The sequence below is a fragment of the Pongo abelii genome, chromosome 13 (genome assembly GCF_028885655.2).
Source record: "Pongo abelii isolate AG06213 chromosome 13, NHGRI_mPonAbe1-v2.0_pri, whole genome shotgun sequence".
Classification (NCBI taxonomy): domain Eukaryota; kingdom Metazoa; phylum Chordata; class Mammalia; order Primates; family Hominidae; genus Pongo; species Pongo abelii.
The window spans coordinates 117,244,989-117,266,607 of NC_071998.2; the positions used below are offsets into that span (position 1 = coordinate 117,244,989).

At 40.1% G+C, this 21,619-nt stretch overlaps 1 protein-coding gene across 6 annotated transcripts in view; it reads left to right on the forward strand.

The window, feature by feature from the left end:
- PBX3 (PBX homeobox 3) overlaps nucleotides 1-21,619 on the forward strand; it is a 223,142-nt gene that overhangs the window by 196,999 nt on the left and 4,524 nt on the right. For 3 of the 6 annotated variants that reach the window (XM_054520626.2, XM_054520629.2, XM_054520627.2), the window contains exons 6-8: nucleotides 8,134-8,196; nucleotides 19,451-19,616; nucleotides 20,873-20,985. In XM_054520626.2, coding sequence (XP_054376601.1) covers nucleotides 8,134-8,196; nucleotides 19,451-19,616; nucleotides 20,873-20,985 — 342 coding nt within the window. The remainder of the gene's footprint in view (nucleotides 1-8,133; nucleotides 8,197-19,450; nucleotides 19,617-20,872; nucleotides 20,986-21,619) is intronic. The other 3 variants (XM_024252573.3, XM_054520630.2, XM_024252574.3) reach the window with 3 other exon arrangements.

Below are 21,619 nucleotides of genomic sequence, written 5' to 3' on the forward strand. Positions count from 1 at the left end.
GCCCTGAGCAAGGGAGCAAGTAGTAGGAGATGAAGTTAAAGATGCTGGGGACCAAATAAATGGTTCATGGGCCTTCTAGGCCATGGTGATGACCTGGGCTTTCACTGTGAGATGGGAAACTGAGGAGTGACATGGATCTGACTTAAGTTTCATAGGATCACCATGACAGCTGTACTGATATTAGACCCTGGGAGGCAAGGGAAAGCAGAGATATCAGTTGGGGTACACTTGAGTGTCCACTCAAGTGAGTATTTGTGATAGAAATGATGAGATGTGACTGGGTTCTGGATAAATTGTGAAGGTGCAGGGTTTCCTGATAGGTTGGATGTAGGATGTGTGAGAAAGAGATTTGCTAAACCAGAATTTGAAATTTCTGATTTCTTGACTTGCTTTGATTAAGTAAGCAAAAGGGAGTTTCCCTTTTACCTAACACCCTGAAAATTGACAAAAGAAGAAACTATTTCACATGTTATATGCACTGAGAATCATACTTAAATTGTCACTTACTCTTAATTAGTAGAGCAGATATTAATATACTTTTACTTTTTGGAATAGAGCTAATTTACATTGATTATTCAAGTTACTAAGCCATAAAAAACTTATTGTTCTCCTAATTCCAATTTTGAATTTGAGTAACTGGCTGTATTTTCTCTCCTAGGTGTTTTTAGAATGAAAAATGTTAACTTACTCTTCATTTCTACTGTAATTGAAATATACTGTAAAGAAAGTATTGATTTAAAAACAAAAATGAGAACCAGAAATGGTATTTATTCATTCATCATATTTTAGAGCTCTTAAAGTGGCAAATAAGACCTGCTTTTATAATAGTCTAATGTAAATAACATCACAATCTAACTCATACAGATGAGGAAACTGAAGTTCAGAGAAGTTAAGTGATTTGGCAAGGGTCACAAGCCTTAGTGAGTAGGGGACTTGGGGATTTTTACACAGATATTCTTAATAAAAGGGGAGAAACTGAAGTCTTACTTTTTTTCTTGCAAGAGGCAGTGTGATTCATTCATCCCCAGGGCCCAGGCTGCAGAGTACTGGTTTGTGAGGCACAGACCTTGGCTTATATCACTAGGGCTGCATCATTTTCCCGCTAAGCTACTTTAGAGACTCTAGGCTAGTTAGTAGTCTGAGGTCTCTTTACTCATTAAACTACTTATTCCAAAGCAGTGAATATTCAGTAAGCTAATTAAAATTTGTAAGTAAGATTTCCTTATTAAAAAAACTATTAAAATAAGAAGAAGCCCGTTAAAATAATAATTAGAACAGGAAAAAAGAAGATGACTATCAAATTACGGTACTTTTTTTCAGCTATACATAAAGGCCTTTTCAGTTGCTTTGGCAGTAGACAGAAGGCAGAAGTAGATTTCTACTGCAAGTATGCAATTGGTAAACCAGAAACAAGTTGAAGGAAAAGGCAGCTATTTTGTTAAAACGGTTCTTTCACATGTCTTAAAAGAAGGCTACAGACCCTCTGTTCTAAAAGCTCTGATTGTGTATCCCAGTGGAGGTGGGACATCATTAAACAGTGTGCAGAGAATAAAAGAGCAGGTTGTAAAAAATGGGAGCTTTGAGGATGCTATAGCACCAAGTACAGATGAGGCATATCTGCAAGATTTAAAGAAAACAGGGAAGCTTCTGATTTTTTTGTTGCTGTTGTTGTTGTTCTCTACAAACAGTCACCACCATGATTAGTGTGGTGCTTAAAGCTTGCTCCAGTGATGTCAGGTATTATATTTATTTTAGAATTGACTATTTTGAGGAAATCTCTAACACTCAGTTGATACGATACCCAAACAAGGATAACGAGACAATTTTCAAGGTGGGCACAGTGGCTCACACCTTTAATCCCAGCACTTTGGGAGGCTGAGGACGGTGGATCGCCTCAGCTCAGGAGTTCAAGACTACCCGGGCAACCTCGTCTCTACTAAAATACAAAAAATTAGCCAGGCGTGGTGGCACACGCCTGTAGTCCCAGCTACTCGGGAGGCTGAGGGACGAGAATCACTCTTGAGCCTGGAGGCGGAGGTTGCAGTGAGCCAAGATCATGCCACTGCACTCCAGCTTGGGCTACAGAGTGAGACTGTCTTAAAAAAAAAAAAAAAAAAGAGAGAGACAGAGAATTTCCAGCTTAGATTTAGGGTTTTTGAGTTTCCCTATACCTGGAAAAAGTCATAATCAGAATTGTGGTTCCTCCATTTTTGTCCCCTTTGCCTTCTTGTGCCTATTCCTTCTCTTTTTCCTTCCAATTGAGTATTCTTATCAGTTCTTCTCATGCTATTCTCAGCACTGTGTCTAACCTTTCCGCTGCCTTGCTTCCATGAGGCATTTGAGGCTAATAGGCCAATATATAAGCCAGGGTCCCAGCAGAAAACAGATGTCACACTCAAACTGGAATAATTGGAGGACACTTTATAAGTGAGGTAAAATGACTTGCTCAAGGTCACTGAGCAAGTGACTGTTTACAATAGTGTGGGCAGAGTGTAGGGAAACCACAAAGGATAATACTGGTGATTGGTTCTGTTACCCATTTGGCCTGAAGAGATGAGGGAAGGGTCAGTAGATCTCAAGACAGAGGAGGTATGTGGAGAAGGCCAGTGACTGAGACCTGAGAAAAGACAGCCTTATAGTGCAGGAGTCAGGGGAACAAATACTGACCTCACTCTTCTCCCTTCCCATCTGCTGCCAGTGCCTACTATTGGCCAGAAGCCTGAGGGCACCCAGGGTAGCCTCCTGGGGCCCATGACAGGGTAGAGAGCGGATAGGGAGGAGCGAACAGAAGATAGACAATGTAGTCCAAAGGGTGAAGACATCTGGTCAGAACAGGCTCCATGCTCAAGACTCCTGGCTTCCCACTTCTGTTGATTCTGTGATGTTTGCATCCAGAAACCTTCTCCAGAGATGCTCTTGGGCTTTCCTTGTTTCTTCTCTTGATTTCTCTCCTTCTCTCCCAATTCTTCTGTCGAACACATTTTTCTAAAATAAGTGTGAGTTTTGAGAGTAGAAACTACAGTTTAAATAAGTTAATTTGATCTAGTCAAAGGTACTTACCAGGATTTTTGGCTATTTTCCTAATTTGTTCAGTAGGTACTTAGTGCCTACTATATGTCAGGCACTATGCCTGGCACTGTGGCAAAGAAAGGTCAGTAAGATAGGGTTCTTCTCCCCAAGAAATATTGAATTTGTTGGGGGAAACAGAAGTGTTACTGACAGAATATAAAAGTTACCTGAGGAAGCACACAGGCACAAATGGATGCCATGTGCGGAATATAGTACAAAGAGGGGTTTAGTTTCTATTGAGAGGATCAGGAAAGACCTTCTAGAGAAGATGATGTGTAGAACCTGGAGAAGGATGAATAAGACTTTGGGAGAAAGGATATACTAAGCAGAGGAAACTCAGAAGCAAAAAACAGATATGTTAGGAAAACAGTTTAATAAGTCTGGAGCCTGTGTTATTATGTGGGGGGTGGGGGATTTTATTATAAGACTTAAGGCTACAGACTGTGAAGACTCAAACAAGCCTGAACTAAAACCCCAGCTCCTCCCCAATTTACTAGCTCAGTGACCTTGGGCAAGTCATTTTACCTCACTGTGACTCCTTTTCTCAAGTGTGTAGTTGGGATAAAAATAGCATGTACTGGCCAGGCATGGTGGCTTACACCTGTAATCCCAGCACTTTGGGAGGCTGAGGTGGGCGGATTGCTTGAGGTCAGGAGTTCAATACCAGCCTGGCCAACATGGTGAAACCCCGTCTCTACTAAAAATACAAAATATTAGCTGGGCATGGTGGCGCATGCCTGTAGTTCTAGCTACTCAGGAGGCTAAGGCAGGAGAATCACTTGAATCCAGGAGGCGGAGTTTGCAATGAGCCGAGATTATGCCACTGCACTCCAGCCTGGGCAGAAGAGTGAGGCTCTGTCTCAAAAAGAAAAAAAAAATAGCATGTACTTCCTAGGGTTATGGGCGTTTCAGTAAGATAAAGCATGTGTAAAGCACCTAGCAGAGTGCCTATCACAGAGTAAGTGAAGATATAATAGTAATTATTGTTATGCAGTTTCTCCTGCTTGGAATTGTTTATCCCTGCCCCCTGCCAAACACTTAACAGACATCTTATTAATTTCTACTCCTTCAAAGCTCACTTCAAATGTCAGCTCTTCAAGAAGGCTTTCCTTGATACCTCTAGTTCCTGTCCTCCATTGTATATTCTCATAACTTCTTTTCCCCGTGATTGTAACTAAATAATTATTTGTTAAATGCTGTTCCCCTGAGAGATGGTAAACTGGATTTTGGCCAGAACTACTATCTTATTCACCCTTATATTCTTAAGGCCTAGCACAGTGTGTCCAGCACATAGACATTTATTGAAGATGGTGATATTATTAACTGATATAGGAAATACATAAGGAAAAGCTGGTTTGATGGAGGGGACATTAAAGCTTGGCAGCAGTTATGGTAGGTTCGCATTGCCTTCAGCATCTGTTGGGAAATGTTCAGTTTGGAAATATAACTCAGAAGAAAGGTCAAGGTTAAAGATACAGCTTGGAGGTCATTCACTTAAGTTCCTAGTTGAGGCCCTGGGAATGGATGAAGTTGCCCAGGGAACCTGCAGATAATAAGGAAATAAGGCTGGGGGAAATGACATTTCCCTGATTCCATTGCCAATTCTAAGGTAATAGCTAAGAGGCTGAGAATTTAAGCAGGGCCTTAGACAACTTTTCAGGGGTAAAAAGGTGTGAACCTGCTAAGGGATGCTGCCTCTTTCCCTTGGCTTTGGGTTAGGACTTAAACTGCTAGGGCTACATCTTAGCAGCAAGTGCATCAGAAATAGACCCTAATGGAAGATCTGCTATTCTGCCTTAGAATACCTTATTCTTTGACATTGGATTGCTGCTATTCATAGGTGCTTGGAAAAATCAAATACAAAATTTTTTTGTGGAGAAAGATAGCAGCATCCCAGGCTTCAAGTTGTTTCTATAAACAAAGCAAAACAAAAACAAAAACAACAAAAAACTGGGCACACAATCAGAGAAAAAAACAGATATACAAGACAACATGACAATGTTTCTGGTACAGAAATCAGCAGAAACAACAGACAATAGAAACAGACTCACAACAGTATAGGAAATAAAGGAATCTGATATGGACTATAAAATAACTATGCTTAATATCTATAATGGGGGAAAGACAAACTGGACAATTCTGTCAGGGAATTGGAAACCATAAAAAAAGGGTCAAATAAAAATGTTAGAATCAAAATTAAGAACCCAGTGGATTGGGTTAAAAGCAGATTAGACATTGCTGAAAGGAAAATCAGTGGACTGGAAGATGAGTCACAAGAAAATAATGATATTGAAGAATACAGACACAATAGGATAGAAAAATTGGGAGACAGAGAATCGGAGACATAGAGGATACAGTAAGGAAGTCTAATATAAATGTGATTGAGCCCCAGAAGCAAATGTGAGAATGGGTCAGAAGCAATATTTTAAATGTAATAGCTGAAAACTTTCCAAAACCTGTAGCAAATTCGAAGCCCTAGACTCGTGAAGAACACCAGTCCCCAAACAGAATAAATAAATAGGAATCCACACTAAACATGGTTGAAACAAAAGCAGCCAGAGGGAAAAGTAAGTCTGCTTTCAATAAAACAACAATTGAATGACCACTGATTTCTTAACTGAAACAATAAAGACATAATACAGTAGAGTGATATCTTTAAAGAGATGAATCAAATTAAATGTCAGCCTAGAATTCTATACCTGCCAAAAATGTCCTTTGATAGTGGAGGTGAAATAAAGACATTTTCAGTCAAAAATTGAAATAATTTTTCTCATTTTCTCTCTAACGGAAATACAAAAAATGTGTTCTTCAGACAGAAATAGAAAGATTACAGATACAGGGTAGGAGATATAGGAAGGAGTAGAAAAGCAAAGAAAAGGATAAATATGTATGTAAATCTAAGTGAATAGTACTGTTTAAAATAAAGATAATGTCTTATTTTGCTTACAGTATGTATAGAATTAAAATACACAATAATAATGCCTTGTAAGTTATGAGAGGAGAGTAAGTGTTCTAAGACTCTTATGTTTTCTGGGAAAGATGGCAAAAGTACCAATTAGTGAAAAAGTACCAATTAATGTTAGAATTGAATAGTTGAGAAAGTGTAAATCTCTAGGGTAGTTACTTAAAGAAAAGTAAAAGAGTGTATAGCTTTCAAACTAATAAAGAGAGGCAGACATAGAATAATTTTTTTAAAATAAGCAGTCTAAAAGATGGCAAGGAAAAAAGAAAATGCCTAGTAAGTGGGACAAATAGGAAGTAAATAGGAAGTACTTAGTAAGATGGTAGGTTTATACCTAAATATGTCAGTAATCACATTAAAGTAAATGAATTTAATACTCTACGTAATAGAGTCAGGATTTACAAATGAAAATTATGTGTTCTCTAAGAGACATATTTAAAATATAAGGACATAGAAAGTATAACAGTATGAAAAAATGTAAACAATAGCCAAAAGAAAGTTTGTGTTGATCTAATAATATCAGATAAAGAGCACTTCAAGGAAACTCAAAAAACATAAAGCAAAACTTACACAATTTCAAAGAAAAATAGACAAATGCAAAATCATTTTAGGAGATTTTCACACTTTTTTGTAACTGAACAAGCAGACACATACATATAAGTCAGTAAGGACATAAAACAGTGCTGCTTAAACTGTAGCATACATAAATAAGAATGATCTGGAGACCTGTTAGAATATAGATTTGTGGGCCCCATTCCCAGATGTTCTGATTCAAAGTGTCTGCAGTGGGGCTGGCAATTTACAGCTCCCAGATTAATGCTGATGCTGATGGTTCTGGAACTACACTTTGGAGTAGCACAGATATAGAAGATTTTAACACCACAATTAGCAGACTTGACCTAATGGACATACATAGAAACACTACATCCAACAACTGCAGAATACACATTCTAATTGTAAGCACTTATAGAACATTTTGAAAGCACTTATAGAACATTCTGGGACATAAAGTACCTCTCAATAAATAAATTTTAAACACTTTAAAACAGTATGTTTTCTGACTACAGTGGAATTAAACTAGAAATCACAAACAGATAACTAGAAAATAACAGATAACCAAATAAAATTCCATATGTTTAGAAATTAAGCAATATAACCCCTGGGTTAATGAAGAAATCACAATGGAAATTAGAAAAGAACTGAATGACAGTGAAATGATAACATACCAAAACTCATGGGATACAGCTAAAGCCATGTTTAGAAAGAAATTTATAGCTTTATATATTATATATTCATGAATGTGTATGTGGTATGTGTGTGTATGTATATACTGTACATATCTGTATAGATGTGCATGTATATATGAGTGTATGTGTATATATATATGTGTGTGTATACATCTATATATACACATATATACACACAGTATATATATACACATATATATATATGTATACACACACACAGTAGGTCCATTTCTAAGAATTTAATCTACAAACACATTATCTATGTACAATGTTTCTTGCTCCAGTCTTTATAATAGCAAAAGACTGAAAATTCAATTCAACTTCTGCCTCCTGGGCTCAAGTGATCCTCCCAGCTCAGCCTCCCAAGTAGCTAGGACTACAGGCATGAGCCACCATGCCTGGCTAATTTTTGTATTTTTTGTAGGGATGGGGTTTCACCACATTGCCCAGGCTGGTCTCAAACTCCTAAGCTCAAGCAGTCTTCCGGCCTCGGCCTCTCAAAGTGCTGGAATTATAGGCATGAGCCACCGCACCCATCCAGTGCTGTCCTTTCATATCATGTATTTGATAAACTGGTACTTTAACTTCAGATGACCATACGTTCTGTGTAGGAAGGCAGAGAAGTCACTCAGACTCTGCTCCAGCACTATTTAGTAACAGTGTGACCTTGAGCAAATTATTTAATGAGTCCATTTTTTATCTATAAAATGAGAACAATGATAATTTGCTCAGGGAATTCAGGGGTTGATGAAATCATGTATGAAGAGTGCCTAGTACAGGGCCTGGCATCTCAGGAATGTTCATTAAATGCCGGTTGTCATCCATTCAACCTACATTTTCTTGCCGGGCATACAGAGTCTTGTAAAGGATCCAAAAGAAAGAGGGAACAAAGGTTCTGACATCCAGCAAACTAGCGTGGTAAGTATTCACAGGCTCCCTAAAGGTGAGAGCCAGGGAGGGGCATGAGGGTGTGTCTGTTCTTAGTCTCTGATGGACCTATTCTTTGGAGTAAAGAATATATATATATAGTATACTTTACTCCAAAAATGCATGAGATTCATTTTTGATGAGAATTAATTATATATGTTGAAAGCTTACTTACTGTGCTTTTTGAGGATAGGTATACCCACTTTAACAATTAAATGAAAGTTTTCTGGATTTTTGAAAAGAAAAGAAAACTGCAGTGGGTATGTGGTAAGGAGTGGTGGTTGAATAAATAAGCGTTTCCCTTCAACAAGAGGCGTGACTATAGGATTTCTTTTTATAGGACACTGAATGCATGTTGATGTTTTTATTTACAGGGATTAGATTTACGTGAAACTTGTCAAGACAAAAAGTCTAGCCCATCGTTATTTGGAGTGCTCTGTGCATTCATTCTGGGATCCGGCTATGTTGCCTGGGAGATGGCTTCACCTTTCAGTGTAGCTGATGGGAGGCATTTCCACAGTTGGGATGTCAGTGTTTCAAAATCTGTCAAAGAGGCTTTCCATAGAGCCTAGGGAAGGAAAACTATTGAGTCGTATACCTACCACATTTTTTTTTCTAATGAGAAAAATAATTTTAAAGGAAAAAAACCTCTTAACTATAAACATTGTCTGTGGTAATTTAGAGGCACCCCTCAGCACGTGTTTTAGGGAGTTGAACAGCGTCATCCTTTTTCTATGTACTGTGGCCGCAAGGCTGACGTTTTATACACTTTTGCAGATGAGCCTCTTTGTGAATGTCATGAGCAGTTATCAGTCTATCATGCAGAGTAGAAAGGGCAGAGCTGAACTGTAAGGGTGTCAGCACATTATGGCAATAAAATTTTTCACAGCCTCAAATAAAAAAAATACTGTACTTGACAAGTGAATCTGTTTTAAATTATTTCAAATGCTATGGAAACTGAATTTCTATTTGTTCATTTCTCCCATTAAAAGTGGGATGTTTTCCAAAAGTTAGTTTTCAAGTCAGTTGTTACAAATTTGCAACTTCTTTTTTTTTGAAACAGAGTCTTGCTCTGTTGCCCAGGCTGGAGGTGCAGTGGCCTGATTTCGGCTCACTGCAACCTCCACCTCCCAGGTTCTCCCACAGTTCTCCTGCCTCAGCCTCCTGAGTAGCTGGGACTGCATGTGTACACCACCATGCCTGGCTAATTTTTTTATTTTTAGTAGAGACAGGGGTTTCACCATGTTGGCCAGGCTGGTCTCGAACTCCTGACCTCAGGTGATCCACCCACTTCTGCTTCCCAAAGTGTTGGGATTACAGGCGTGAGCCACTGTACCTGGCCAAATTTGCAACTTGTTTCCTTAGAAGAGAAAAAAATTGTGTGGATTCTTGGGCTAGCCCACATTTTAACCATGAAGAAGCTGAAATATTTTGCATTGAAAAGGTAGAATATAAGTTTGTAGACCTCACCATTTAATACAATGAAAAAGAAATTGAGTAAAGAATAATTTTTGAAACTTGTTTTAAGTATTGAGAGAAAACAAGTTTTATCAGGTAAGACATAATGAAACGGGCATTGTAACCTTAGGCAAGTTACATAAACTTTCTGACCTCAGTTTTTGCTTCAGTAGAATTGGGTTTTTGTAACAGTTAAATGAGATAATACATGCAAAGTTCCTAGTACAGAGCTGGTTCATAATGAGCTCTTTGCAAATGGCCACTGTTTAAATACAGGCACAAGTAGCATTGGAATTCAGGTTTCCTGCAAATTCTAGGTCCAGTGCATTGTCCTGCTTAGTTGGGGCAGGGATGAGAAGGGATACAGGTAGTGCTGTCAGGTACTTGTGCAGAACAAGAGCCCAGCAGGAGTGTGGCAGATGGGAGCTCTTGGTCTTCTGTGGTAGGAATTTTATTCTGTTCAGGTATGCAGGAGTTCACCTCCTTTTCCTTTCTTGCTGCTGCCTGTTCCCTCTTGCCAGTGTCTCACCAGCACTGGGAGCAGGGACCAGCTTGCCCAGAACTTGAAGCTCCTGGGAAAAGGGGTCCTGACCTTAGGCACTGTAGGAAGCAAGCATGGTGTGTATGCCATTGGCCTTCAGAGGGTTTTGTTGTTGCTGATTTGTTTTAAGAAAAGGGAAAACTAACATTTACTGAGTGCCTGGTACATCCCTGGCACAGTCCTATGTATTTAACATGCCATCTCATTTAATGTTCACAACAGCCCCATGAGGAGGAGGTATCATTATCCCACCTTGTAGACCAGGAAAGGAGAACCTTAGATGGCATGACTTGTGTAAGGTAACATTGGCAGGAAATTGCAGAGCCGAGATTTACACACAGGTCCGTTTGGCTCTCAAACCCATTTATCCAGCTGTCCTCCGAGTTCTTAGAGGAATGCACACAATGTGTGTATCCAGCGTGCCCAGCCTTTCTGTCCTTATAGAAACTGTATCAAACCCGTACCTTCTGGAGGGAGAGGACTGGTGTGAAATTTAGAATTTATTAACACCATTAACTTTAAAAATTGAACAGTATCTGGCTTCCATCCCTCATTTCAAATTGAATCACATAATGGGGATGAAAACATTGATTAGGGAGAAACTGTTAGAGGTAAAATTGTTTACCATGTAAATATGCTGCCATGTTCCATTATACATGACTTAGCATTTCAACATTTCATAATCTGTTACATTTAATTAGGCACAGTACATAAAGTATGCATCACAAGTAAACATGGGGAAACACAATGGCAAATTTTTCTAAGATTTGTGCTTCATAAATTTTCAGTTTGTTAATTTCAATAATGATGTTTTAGTGTCAGCTGCTTCTTTCCAAACAAGTGCAGATCCTCTCCCTGACGCAGTTTATGCACGGAAGCAACGCCAAGGATGAACTACAAAGTTCTGCACTTCTGCCTCTTGCAGGCGGCCTTTAAGTAATAATTTTTCTCTTTTATTTAATGTTGTTATTAACATGATCAATAAATGTAGTGACAAAATTTGAAACATAAGATACAATTAAAGCTAATTAATAAACTGGCTTTCAGTGACTGTAGAGACATTACAGATGGTTTAGCTTTTTATTTTGAACATGGAATTTTTCTTAAATGCAGAGCTGCTTGGGAAATTTCAGTGGCTTGAGATTTACAAAGTGTTTGATTTTAATTATTTTAAGAATTCTCAAACCTGTCAACCATGCCCTTCAGATAGAGTACAGCAATGGGATTGGTCACTCGTATAGCTCTGGGTCCCAGCACAAGGCCTGACACTTAAACTCATAAAGATTGTTAAGTGACTTTCCAGTGCTTTTTCTGTTGTTTTTAATTTATTCATTAAATTGTATATTTTCCTAATTTAAAAAATCCTAATGTTTGCTGATCTGAAAACAATTTGGATGATACCTGAAAACACAAGAAACACAAAAACAGAAATTACTTCTAAACCCCACTGTACATGATAGTCACATGTTAGTACATTTTTCCTGTGCTTGTGTATATACCTACATCTATGTATGTCGGTGTTTATTTTTACCAAAAAAAAAAAAAAAAAAGACTCATGATGTATGAAAAGAAAAAAATGCCCTTTCTTCCTTTTTTATAGTATATAATGAATATTTTCCCCTTGATTTGTCAATGAATATTTCCCCTCAACATGATCTTTAATAAATGATCATATTCCATTATACAAAGATGTGCTATAAATTTAATCTCTCTCTCTTTCTATTAATAAGTAGGACTAAGGGGCCAGGCATGGTGGGGCAGTAGGACTGAGGGGCCAGCACTTTGGGAGATAGGTGGATCACTTCAGCTCAGGAGTTCAAGAATACCCTGGGCAATATAGCAAAACCCTGTTTCTACAAAATACATAAAAATTAGCCGGCTGTAGTGATGGGCACCTGTAGTCGCAGCTACTCAGGAGGCTGAGGTGGGAGGATCTCTTGAGCCTGGGAGGTTGAGGCTGCAGTGAGCTGTGATTGTGCCACTGCACTTCAGCCTGCGCAACAGAGTGAGACCCTGTCTCAAAAAAAAAAAAAAAGTAGGACTGTAGTGGATATATTTGTACATTTATCTGTAAATATTTTCTCAAGATAAGTTTTAGTAATCTGGGCAAAGGGTATGCTAATGTTTGCTGGCTTACTTTCCAGAAAGGTTATGCTAAATAATAAGTAAACTGTATCTACCCCCCTTAGGTTTATTTCTTTAATCTGAACTCAAAAGATCCTATAGCTGACAGATTTGTTGTCTGTGTAGCTACAAAAGGTCATTGTGACACATGGAAGTTGTTACCCGAATGAGTCCTGTTTTTAGCCCAAAAAAAGTCTTTACGCATACCCAGTATGAGAGGTTCCGATGCTGTGCTCACATAGAGAAGTTAAAATGTAATCGGAGTTAGCCTGATCACTTGAGGCAGCACTCTGCAAACTTGGGGGGACGCATACTCTACAGAGGAGCTGAAGGTTTTCCAAAGAGGACTCAGGTATGCACGGTTTCAAGGTTTTCACTGGCCAGCTTTCCTTACGTATATGTGTACTCCTTCCTAAAATCCACCTGCCCCAGAAAGTGGCTGTGATGAAAGCATTGTGTTGGTTTTCTTTTCCCTTCCTGCCCTTTTCTCACTTTATGAAAGAAAGGGATACTCCCACCTGGTTCATTGCCCCGAAGTATGAGACCCTCTTGGGTGCCCAACAAGAGACATGATGAAATATTGGTGATAACCAAACCTCCTTTAATCAGCACTGTACAACCACCCCACTCCCAATTAAGAAACGCATGTATGATGAAACCTACATTTGATGGTCAAAATAAGTATATTTTTATTTATCAAAATAAGTATTTGTATTGCTTTGATTAGTTTTAAACTAACTATAATGATAGTTTAGTCCAGAAGGAAATATTAAACATGTAGAGCCTTATAATTACAGGAAATAAAAACAATTTCAAATTTTAAATTTCCATATATTCCTTTTGTAGAGCATAAAAGTATATTGCATTAGGATAATATGGGAGAGAAACGAACTAGAAATACACTTTCAAGAACAAAAAGAAGAACATAAAATTTTAGACTTGAAGAGCAAGTTTATGTTTTTTTGTTTGTTTGTTTTGAGACATAGTCTCACTCTGTTGACAGGCTGGAGTGCAGTGGCGCGATCTTGGCTCACTGCAGTCTCCGCCTCCCGGGTTCAAGTGATTCCCCTGCCCCAGCCTCCTGAGTAGCTGGGACTACAGGCGTGCACCACCACGCCCGGCTAATTTTTTGTATTTTAGTAGAGACAAGGTTTCACCATATTGGCCAGAATGGTCTCAATCTCCTGACCTCGTGATCCACCTGCCTTGGCCTCCCAAAGTGCTGGGATTACAGGGGTGAGCCACCATGCCTGGCCTATGTATTTTTTAAATGGATAATGGGTATCAAACTGCTGTGCTATTTATATTCGGTTGGATACATTTTAAAGAATAGTGTTACAGTTTTATTTTAAGATGTCAACATTTATGACATACTGGAATAACACTGTTTACAACTATGTAGAGTTATGAAAAATTGTAGATGCCAACTTAGAAAATGTGCAAGGAAGGAAAAATGTGTGAGAGGGTCCATGATTTTTTAAAATTAATTTAGGGGGAATTTTGCACAGCAAAAATGTGCAGACCAATGACCCTGGACAGGCACATGGATGGGAGGGCAACCTCACTGGAACCTTTTCTGAACTCCACTGCTACAGATCTCAGGCTCCGTTTCAGCTGTCTCCTGCACTCAGCAGTAACACCTGGGGAGAACCTGCGCGCCCCTCTTCAGGCTTTCCCTTGCCCAGAGCTTCTCCCCCTTCCTCTTCCTCAGCCAGAACCCACCAGCCCTTCAGGTGCTTTGCTCCTACTCCTCCGCAGGTACCAATGCCTTCTCCATCTCACTGTCCGCTCCTTCCCCGACAGAAATGTTCTCTCAGATGCTACCTCTTGTAGAAATGCTTCTTGATTTTTCCTCTCCTTTTTCTGTAGAATGGGTTTCTCTTCCTTCTGTCACTATAAAAAGGGGGTTTAGAGGTTAAGAAGGGAAAAGGGAATTAAGTTACAGAAGAGATCAAAAGTTTCTGGGATCTCGGAGTGGTCCAGGGAGAGGGAGGCAGGCTTGCATTTTTGGCTTATTTGTGGCCACACGAGCTATTGGAGTTTTCTGCTTCTGAATTGTGGAGTTTCATTAAAAGCACTATGGAATTGAATTGGATTGAAATGGAGGTCCCGTTCAAGTTTGACCTTGCCTCAGAAGCATCCTCTGATTTCTCAGACCTGCTGGGATGTCTCTTCCTCCAAATCCCTGTTGCTTTTAGAGTCTGCACTGTACGGTTCAGCATGAGATCATCACTGTCCTGCAAGTTTTGCTAATTATTTTGAGTGGATAGCATTGCTTTTATAACCAGATTGTAAAGTCCAGGCAGGTAGGGGCCATGTGTTTATTTTTTCATCTCCCCACAGCACCTGGTACAGTATTGACTGTAGCAGATGCTCGGTAAGCATTTCGCAGTTGGTTATTTAAAAAAGAAAAGCTGACGGGGCATCCTGGGGCTGAATTCTAGATCCATCCCACTTTGCATCCCACTTTGGGCAACTTGTCTGTGGCCTGGATCTCTCGTTTCTTCCTTGATAAAACATGAGTGATAGTAATAGCTAATAGTTACCAGGTAAATGGTATGTGCCAAAGCCATTAACGCACCCAACAGTTCTGTGAGGAAGATACTACTATTTATATTGTTATTCTCATTTTATAGGAAAGGAAACACTAAAATAACTAAAACAATCTGTCCAAAGTCACTCAGCTTAGTAAATAGCAGAGTGTGGATTTGAAACCGGATTCTGAGTCCAAAGCACGTAACCATTATGTGATACTTTCCACATCTGACTCAACTCCCTCCAAGTCAGAGGTTCTAAGTGAGATAATGAGTAAAAGCTTTTTGAAGAAGGTAAAAAAGCTATGTAAAAGGTGAATCTAGTTATTGTATTATGTGGAAAGCATTTTTACTTTTCAAAGCAATTGGCAATCTATAGCTGAATTGCGTGGGGGAAATACATGGTTGTAGTGTATGCGAGAGACCAGAGCCCTTTCTGGCTGCTCCTTGGCCTTGCAGAACAGTTCCGGAAAATCAGCGAACTGCATAATGTGCACTACTCATTCCCCTAATCACCAGAGGCTCAGTCTGGGGGCTGATAACAATGAACATCAGTAGAAGAGGGAGAGTACTTGTGCTTTTATTCTCATTTTTAATTGATCTTAAAATTCTTCCATGGCCCTTTGCCTTGGGCACAATCCAGAGTCATGAATCCTTGATACGCGGCTCAACAGAGAGGCACAGGACAGCGTAGTCCCTTTCCCTTCACCAGTTTCCTGCCTGCATTTCTATTCTGGGACCACTGTACAGACCATTCCAGTTCAGAGATGGAGCAAGCTCTGCTCGCCTTCATGCACTGCGCATACAGCCTGGCCCCACTGTGAGCTCTGTGCAAGAGGGGCCCCATGACCTGCAGCAGCCTTTGAGGCTTCCTACTGAGTGAGCTTAGGGCTTCTTTTGCAACTAATTATATCCATCTGTTTTTAAAAGGTGAAAAAAAAAATCCTGAATTTAGGTGTCGATTGATACATTAATTACCCCGTCTCAGTTGCAGCAGTGTGGTCTTAATAGCTGATTGCTGCAATACCCAAATCTGTAATATCAGAATGTGACGTGCATATTTTAATTTGAGAAATAGTTTAACATTTTTAGATATTCATTTAGATGTGGTTATGCAGGTTAAACATAACGTATGATCACTGCTTCTTTCATTGCTTCCAATTAAACCTTGCTTGTTAGTTTAACCTCTAGGTAATCCCATCAAACAATTGATGTCAAGGAAACAGTGCCCACAGTAGCTTCGGATGAGTGGCCATTAATTTTAATTGCCTTGATATTAAAGATTAAGAAGTATTGGGACTAGCAGAATAAAAACGATCTGATGTCAAGCAAATCCACTTGCTAAAGCTTCCCCAGGCTGCTGGTGATATTAAAATTTTACTGTGAGAATTAAATAAACCTTTATTAGTGATGACTGTTGTTTGATTGGTCCAGGGGTATGCATAAACAGAGGATTCTTACATATCTAGAGATGAGACCTTCGATGGTACAGAGATTCCTCAATTATGAAACTGTTAATAAAGCTGTAATCTGATTTTCCAGGCTAGGTTTCATTAATGTATTATAGCTTCTCTGATTGTCAAGGTAATATTAACTACAAAGTACTGAATCCAACAGAGAATTGTTTGGAAGAAGAGAATTCTAAGATGGGCCTTTGTTGCTAAATTCAGAGTTGGGGAATTTTCATTAATTATGCTTAAGAAATACCAAATTCCCTCTCAACCAAGACTATCCTCCTTTGCACTATAGATATGTTCAATATTTAACCCTTTCTAAGGCCTGACAGTCTTAGTCAGAAAAGCTAGAGTGATAATTATGTATTAAAAGAGCTTTTTGCAAGCCAACTCTAGGTCTGTCTCCTGAGCTGAGAGCATCTATTGGGAAACATGAGGTAAGGTCAAAGAGAACATGCTTTAACAAGTGTAATCAGAATCCATACCTTTATAGTCCTTTTCCAATCTTGATTTAGAACTTTTCTGTTTTTAGAATCACATAATTCTGGTATGGATTCTAATGGTCACTGAGGCTGATTTGTCCTGGTGCAGAAATTCCTCCCAAGTATCTGTCTCCATCCTGCTCAAGGCCTGGGCACCACACCTGCATCGTCTCTGGCTTGTCCCTCTCCACTGACCTCCAGAGCTAGTCAGTGGCCAGATTCTGTCTGTTCTACCTCCATAATATGTGCCTCTCCACTCCTACTGCTTTGCCTGGCTCAGGCCCTCATGGCTTCCTCGCTTATATACTCTCCTAACTTCTTCCTATTGCCACATCCTATGCAGTTATAATGCACACCTGCTGTGAGCATATGGGGCTCAAGGAAGGGAGGGCCAAGAAGGCTAATAGTAGGATGGAGAGGTCCCTTGGGGCTGAGCTTGAAGGCCTAATGTTGTGATAGTCTAGATGTTGGAAGTAGGACCAATGCGTGGAAAGGAAAGGGAACCAGATTGTAGTTCGGAATAAAGAGAACTATATACCCATTAGGACTGTCCAGCAATGGAGGCGGGGATTTTGTGAGGTAGTGAGTACCACATCTCTGGAGATGGAGAGATCAGGACCACAAAGAAAATATAGAGGAGGTGGCACAGGCTTAGAGGACACCGGACTTCCTCTTAGACCTATTGAATTGGAAGTTGTGGCAGAACATTTATATGGAAATCTCTTTAAAAATGAGAACTCACTATAAATCTGGGAGTCATCCACACAGAGAGGATAATTGAAATTTTGAATATGGATAAGGTTGCTTTAGGTGCAAGAGAGAAGAGGGCCAAGAGCTGAGTCCTGGAGAAAACTCACTCTCTTCCTCTCTCTCTCTGTCTGTCTCTCTTATGTATCAGGGAAGAGCAGATGTTGGAGGAGAAGGAGTATAATGTCACATACACCATGTAAGAGCCTGCTCTAGGCAAGAGGGGTGGTAATTACAAGTATCAGACACTGCTGAGAGGTCAAACTAGTCAGAGAGACAAGGCCATTGGATTTGGGACTGGTGTCATGCCAGTATAACCACTCCCATCTACCACCTAGCCCTTGAAATTGTTCACATTAAAATGAGAAAATGTCTGCAAGGTGCTCTGCATAATGGTCATTCACCAAATGATAGTTATTAGAGCTACTCTATTTGATATGAAGAAAAGAAGGGATACATACAGTCTTCTGGGGGAAAAAATGATGGTAGAACAGAAACAGCTAGGAAGTGCTGATCTGTAGCACATTTACTTCCTGATGGGCTTTGGCTTGTTTCTGTCTGACGAACCTATGCTCATGGTTGCTGCATGGGTCCTCAGCAAGTATGCCTGCATGTGTATATGTGCACATGTGTGCACCCCATGATCCCCAGGATGGGCAGCATATGGGCAGCAGCAAGGCCAATGTTGTCTTCCTCACATGGCTCCCTTGCCAGGGCTCTCTGCTCCTTCCAGAAGGATGAGTGCCATAGGTTGAAGAATGGGAATTCTATTTCCAAAGCAATTAAAGACTTGGCAGAGATGGTCAAAAGGGGTGCCCACAGTGTAAATTGGATTGGAAGACTTCAAACTACATACTACTCCTTATGTCTCTTCAGGGCCCCTATGAATAGCTGTTAAGAATAATACCTTAAGGGTAGAACAGTGACCCCACCCAGCCTGATAGCACAGCAATATGCCCCTTTGACAGATTATTAAGAAATTATTGAAAAGTATTTTTAAACTGTTACTTTAATAAAAGAGAGGTCAGATCCTTTTATATAGTGAGTGAGTATACTTTCTTATAAATTGCCATGTGGCTTTTAGCTTCTTTATATAGCTCAATTACAGGTGCCTGAACACATTGTAACTCTGAGCCATGATTCTGGGGCTGAGCTCTGCTCTCCTTGAAGTGTGATGAAATCTGCCTATTGCCAAGATCCTTTGTAGAAATCTCTCTTCCATTTGCACCGGCTGACATCATAAGTTTGCAAAAGAAAGAAATATATTCCACCTGATGACATTAGAGTTGCTCCTCTGTGTTTGCTTTTGACCTGGTTGGAATTACTTGAGTTTTCAAGTTGTGACCTTCCCACATGTTAACTGGCAGAGCTTGAGCAGCCATCTTGGCAGACATGCAGTATTTTCTAAGGCAAAAGACAAAGGGTTTTTTCATCCATTATTAATTGATGTTACTCTTTTCAGCAGACCAAACATGATTCTACTATACAGCTGCCAAAATTGTTCTAGACCCAAAAAAGAAGAAGAAGTCATTCATGTTCAAGTATTTCTTATTATTTACCTAACTTAGCAAATATTTCCTTCAGCTTTTCAGCCTGATTTTGGGGGCCTGACTATATACTAATCGGTATATAGCAGTTGGATATCTTTTATGAGCAGTGCTCCCTGCCATTTTGGTATTACTGTGGCCAACTCTAAGAAAGCAGCGTTATTCCAAAAGAATGTGAGAGTTTTGCCAAAAGAGAAAATAACCCCCAAAACCATTATGCATGATCCGTAGGATGTGAGGTTGCAGGCTAGGAATTGTGTGTCTCCCAAGGTATTGCCTTGGTGTCCAGCAGGTATTATTGGAATTTGATTACTTTTTCCTCTCTTCCCCTTCACCTCCATGTCTCTGCAATTTGTAGGTATCCAATTGGTTTGGCAACAAACGAATCAGGTACAAGAAGAATATCGGCAAGTTTCAGGAAGAAGCCAACCTCTATGCTGCGAAGACGGCCGTGACAGCTGCACACGCAGTAGCAGCAGCTGTGCAGAACAACCAGACCAATTCGCCCACCACACCAAATTCCGGTGCGTACTGGGGGCTCGCTCCCCAACTGGCCCAGGCAGCCTTATGCCACAGTGCCCTGTCCCACAGGCCAGGAAACAAGAGCCATACTGAGGACAGAGTGGACTTAAAAAGGAAGATTTATGTTCAAATGCAGGCTTGTTCTTGAGATGGGTGAATGAGTGGAAGGCCAGAGCCTGTAAACCCACTCTTCACAGTGATTGCCACTCACTAGTAGATTATGGAAGTTTTACACTTAGTAGTGGCTTTCAGTTCAGTAATTAGGCAGAGTGCTATTGCTCATGACTATTTTAGCTATTTCTTTCCAGATACCACTTTAGGATCAGTAGTGGTCTGTGGAGAGTGAAATAGCAGAAGTGGGAAATGCAGCAGTTGCTGTGTGTGAGGAAGCTGGAATGCTGGAGGGAAGTGCAGCAGTGCTTTCTGCCCAGCGCCGCTGTCCTTTCTCTGCCTTTCCGCAGCACTGTCTAAGCGGGGCTGACGGCATGCTTAGCAGGTGGCTAGCTGTGAGGGTTATGGTGCTTAATACACGCATGCAAGATTCTTGGATCCTTGTCCGGTACATTTTGGCTGCATTTTATGTGACATTTGTGAGGGGGTTAGAAATACTTTAAAATTTCAGGGAATTTGAATAACAATGAAAGACGTGCAGCTAGTCCAAACAGATGGACTTCAGTAGCAATTCCAGGGGCTTTTCTGAGAAGGTCTCTTAGCTATATCTTTAGAAGTTCAGAAAGTAGGGGGTTTTTTGTTTGTTTTGTCTTGTCTCCTCACCCCCCAGTTCTTTTTAATGGCACATAAAAACAGGTGAAAAGAGAGGGAGGTATATGCATAGCTAAGAAAGAGCTCCTGGAAAAGTCTCTTCTCTGGGTGGCTGTCCACCATGACAGTTAGCCATGTTGACAAGCTCGTGTAATGACTAAATCCTGGAGATCAGCGGAAACAAGGGGAAGGGTCCAGGCCAGCTGCTGGGTGTTTTGGCTTATTTTTTCTTTTTAATTTATTTTGATTTGTCTCTTTGTTTTTGCTTTTGTTTTTTAAGTTTGGGCTTCCCCATTGATGGGACTTCTCCTGAATATGGAGTGACTCACAGGACCCAACTCTCTGGAGTTACTCTCCATCCTCTTAGATCTGGAAATGCTTTATGTTGTGCACAGCCTTTCCCTTCTGTACTTTTTCTCCTCTCCCTGCCTCTAGGTCTTTGAGGATTATGTGTGTAGCTCTCTGTTATTCAGCTACTTAACTCTTTCCTTTCCAGGTTCTTCTGGTTCTTTTAACCTCCCAAATTCTGGGGACATGTTCATGAACATGCAGAGTCTGAATGGGGATTCTTACCAAGGGTCCCAAGTCGGAGCCAATGTGCAATCACAGGTAGGAGAAATGCCCCAGTGGGGCCTTTCTAGCAGGGTAGGGTTTGGGCTCAAAACTCCTTCCTCTGACCCCATGGAAGTGGTCTACACATCCATGCAGAACCTGTGCTGGGTGCTTCCAAACAGGACCCATCTGCCCCGCCATTTAATTTAATGAGAAGTCAAGTGAACAGTGACTTGTGATGATTCAAACCTGATAAACTTTGTGAATGCATTCGGCTCTGGCTTGAGCTCATGGAGAGGGGTTGGGTGCATCTTACTTTTGTCACAAAATAGAACAGAAAAATTGAGTGTGCCAGTGTGTATATGGTTTAAGAACATATTGCTGTTTCATTTCTTAAGTCAGAGTACAAAAACCTGAGTTCTTAAATTATAACTCTATAATTTCTACTCTTTTTTTGTCCTCTTATTTGAGAACAGAACTACTCATATAGTTTTTATACATCTGGATGTGTGTGTATGAGACATAGAGAAAGTGAGAGAGAGAGAGAGTTGAGATAATTCCATATACACAATTCTAAGTAGGTTTTCACCCACAGCCACATCCATTTGGTTGCTGTAGATGGAAAGTTGCATTGCCATGAAGATGTTATTGTTTGGCTGGCATGAAAAACAAAGATTTGTGAGTTTAAATA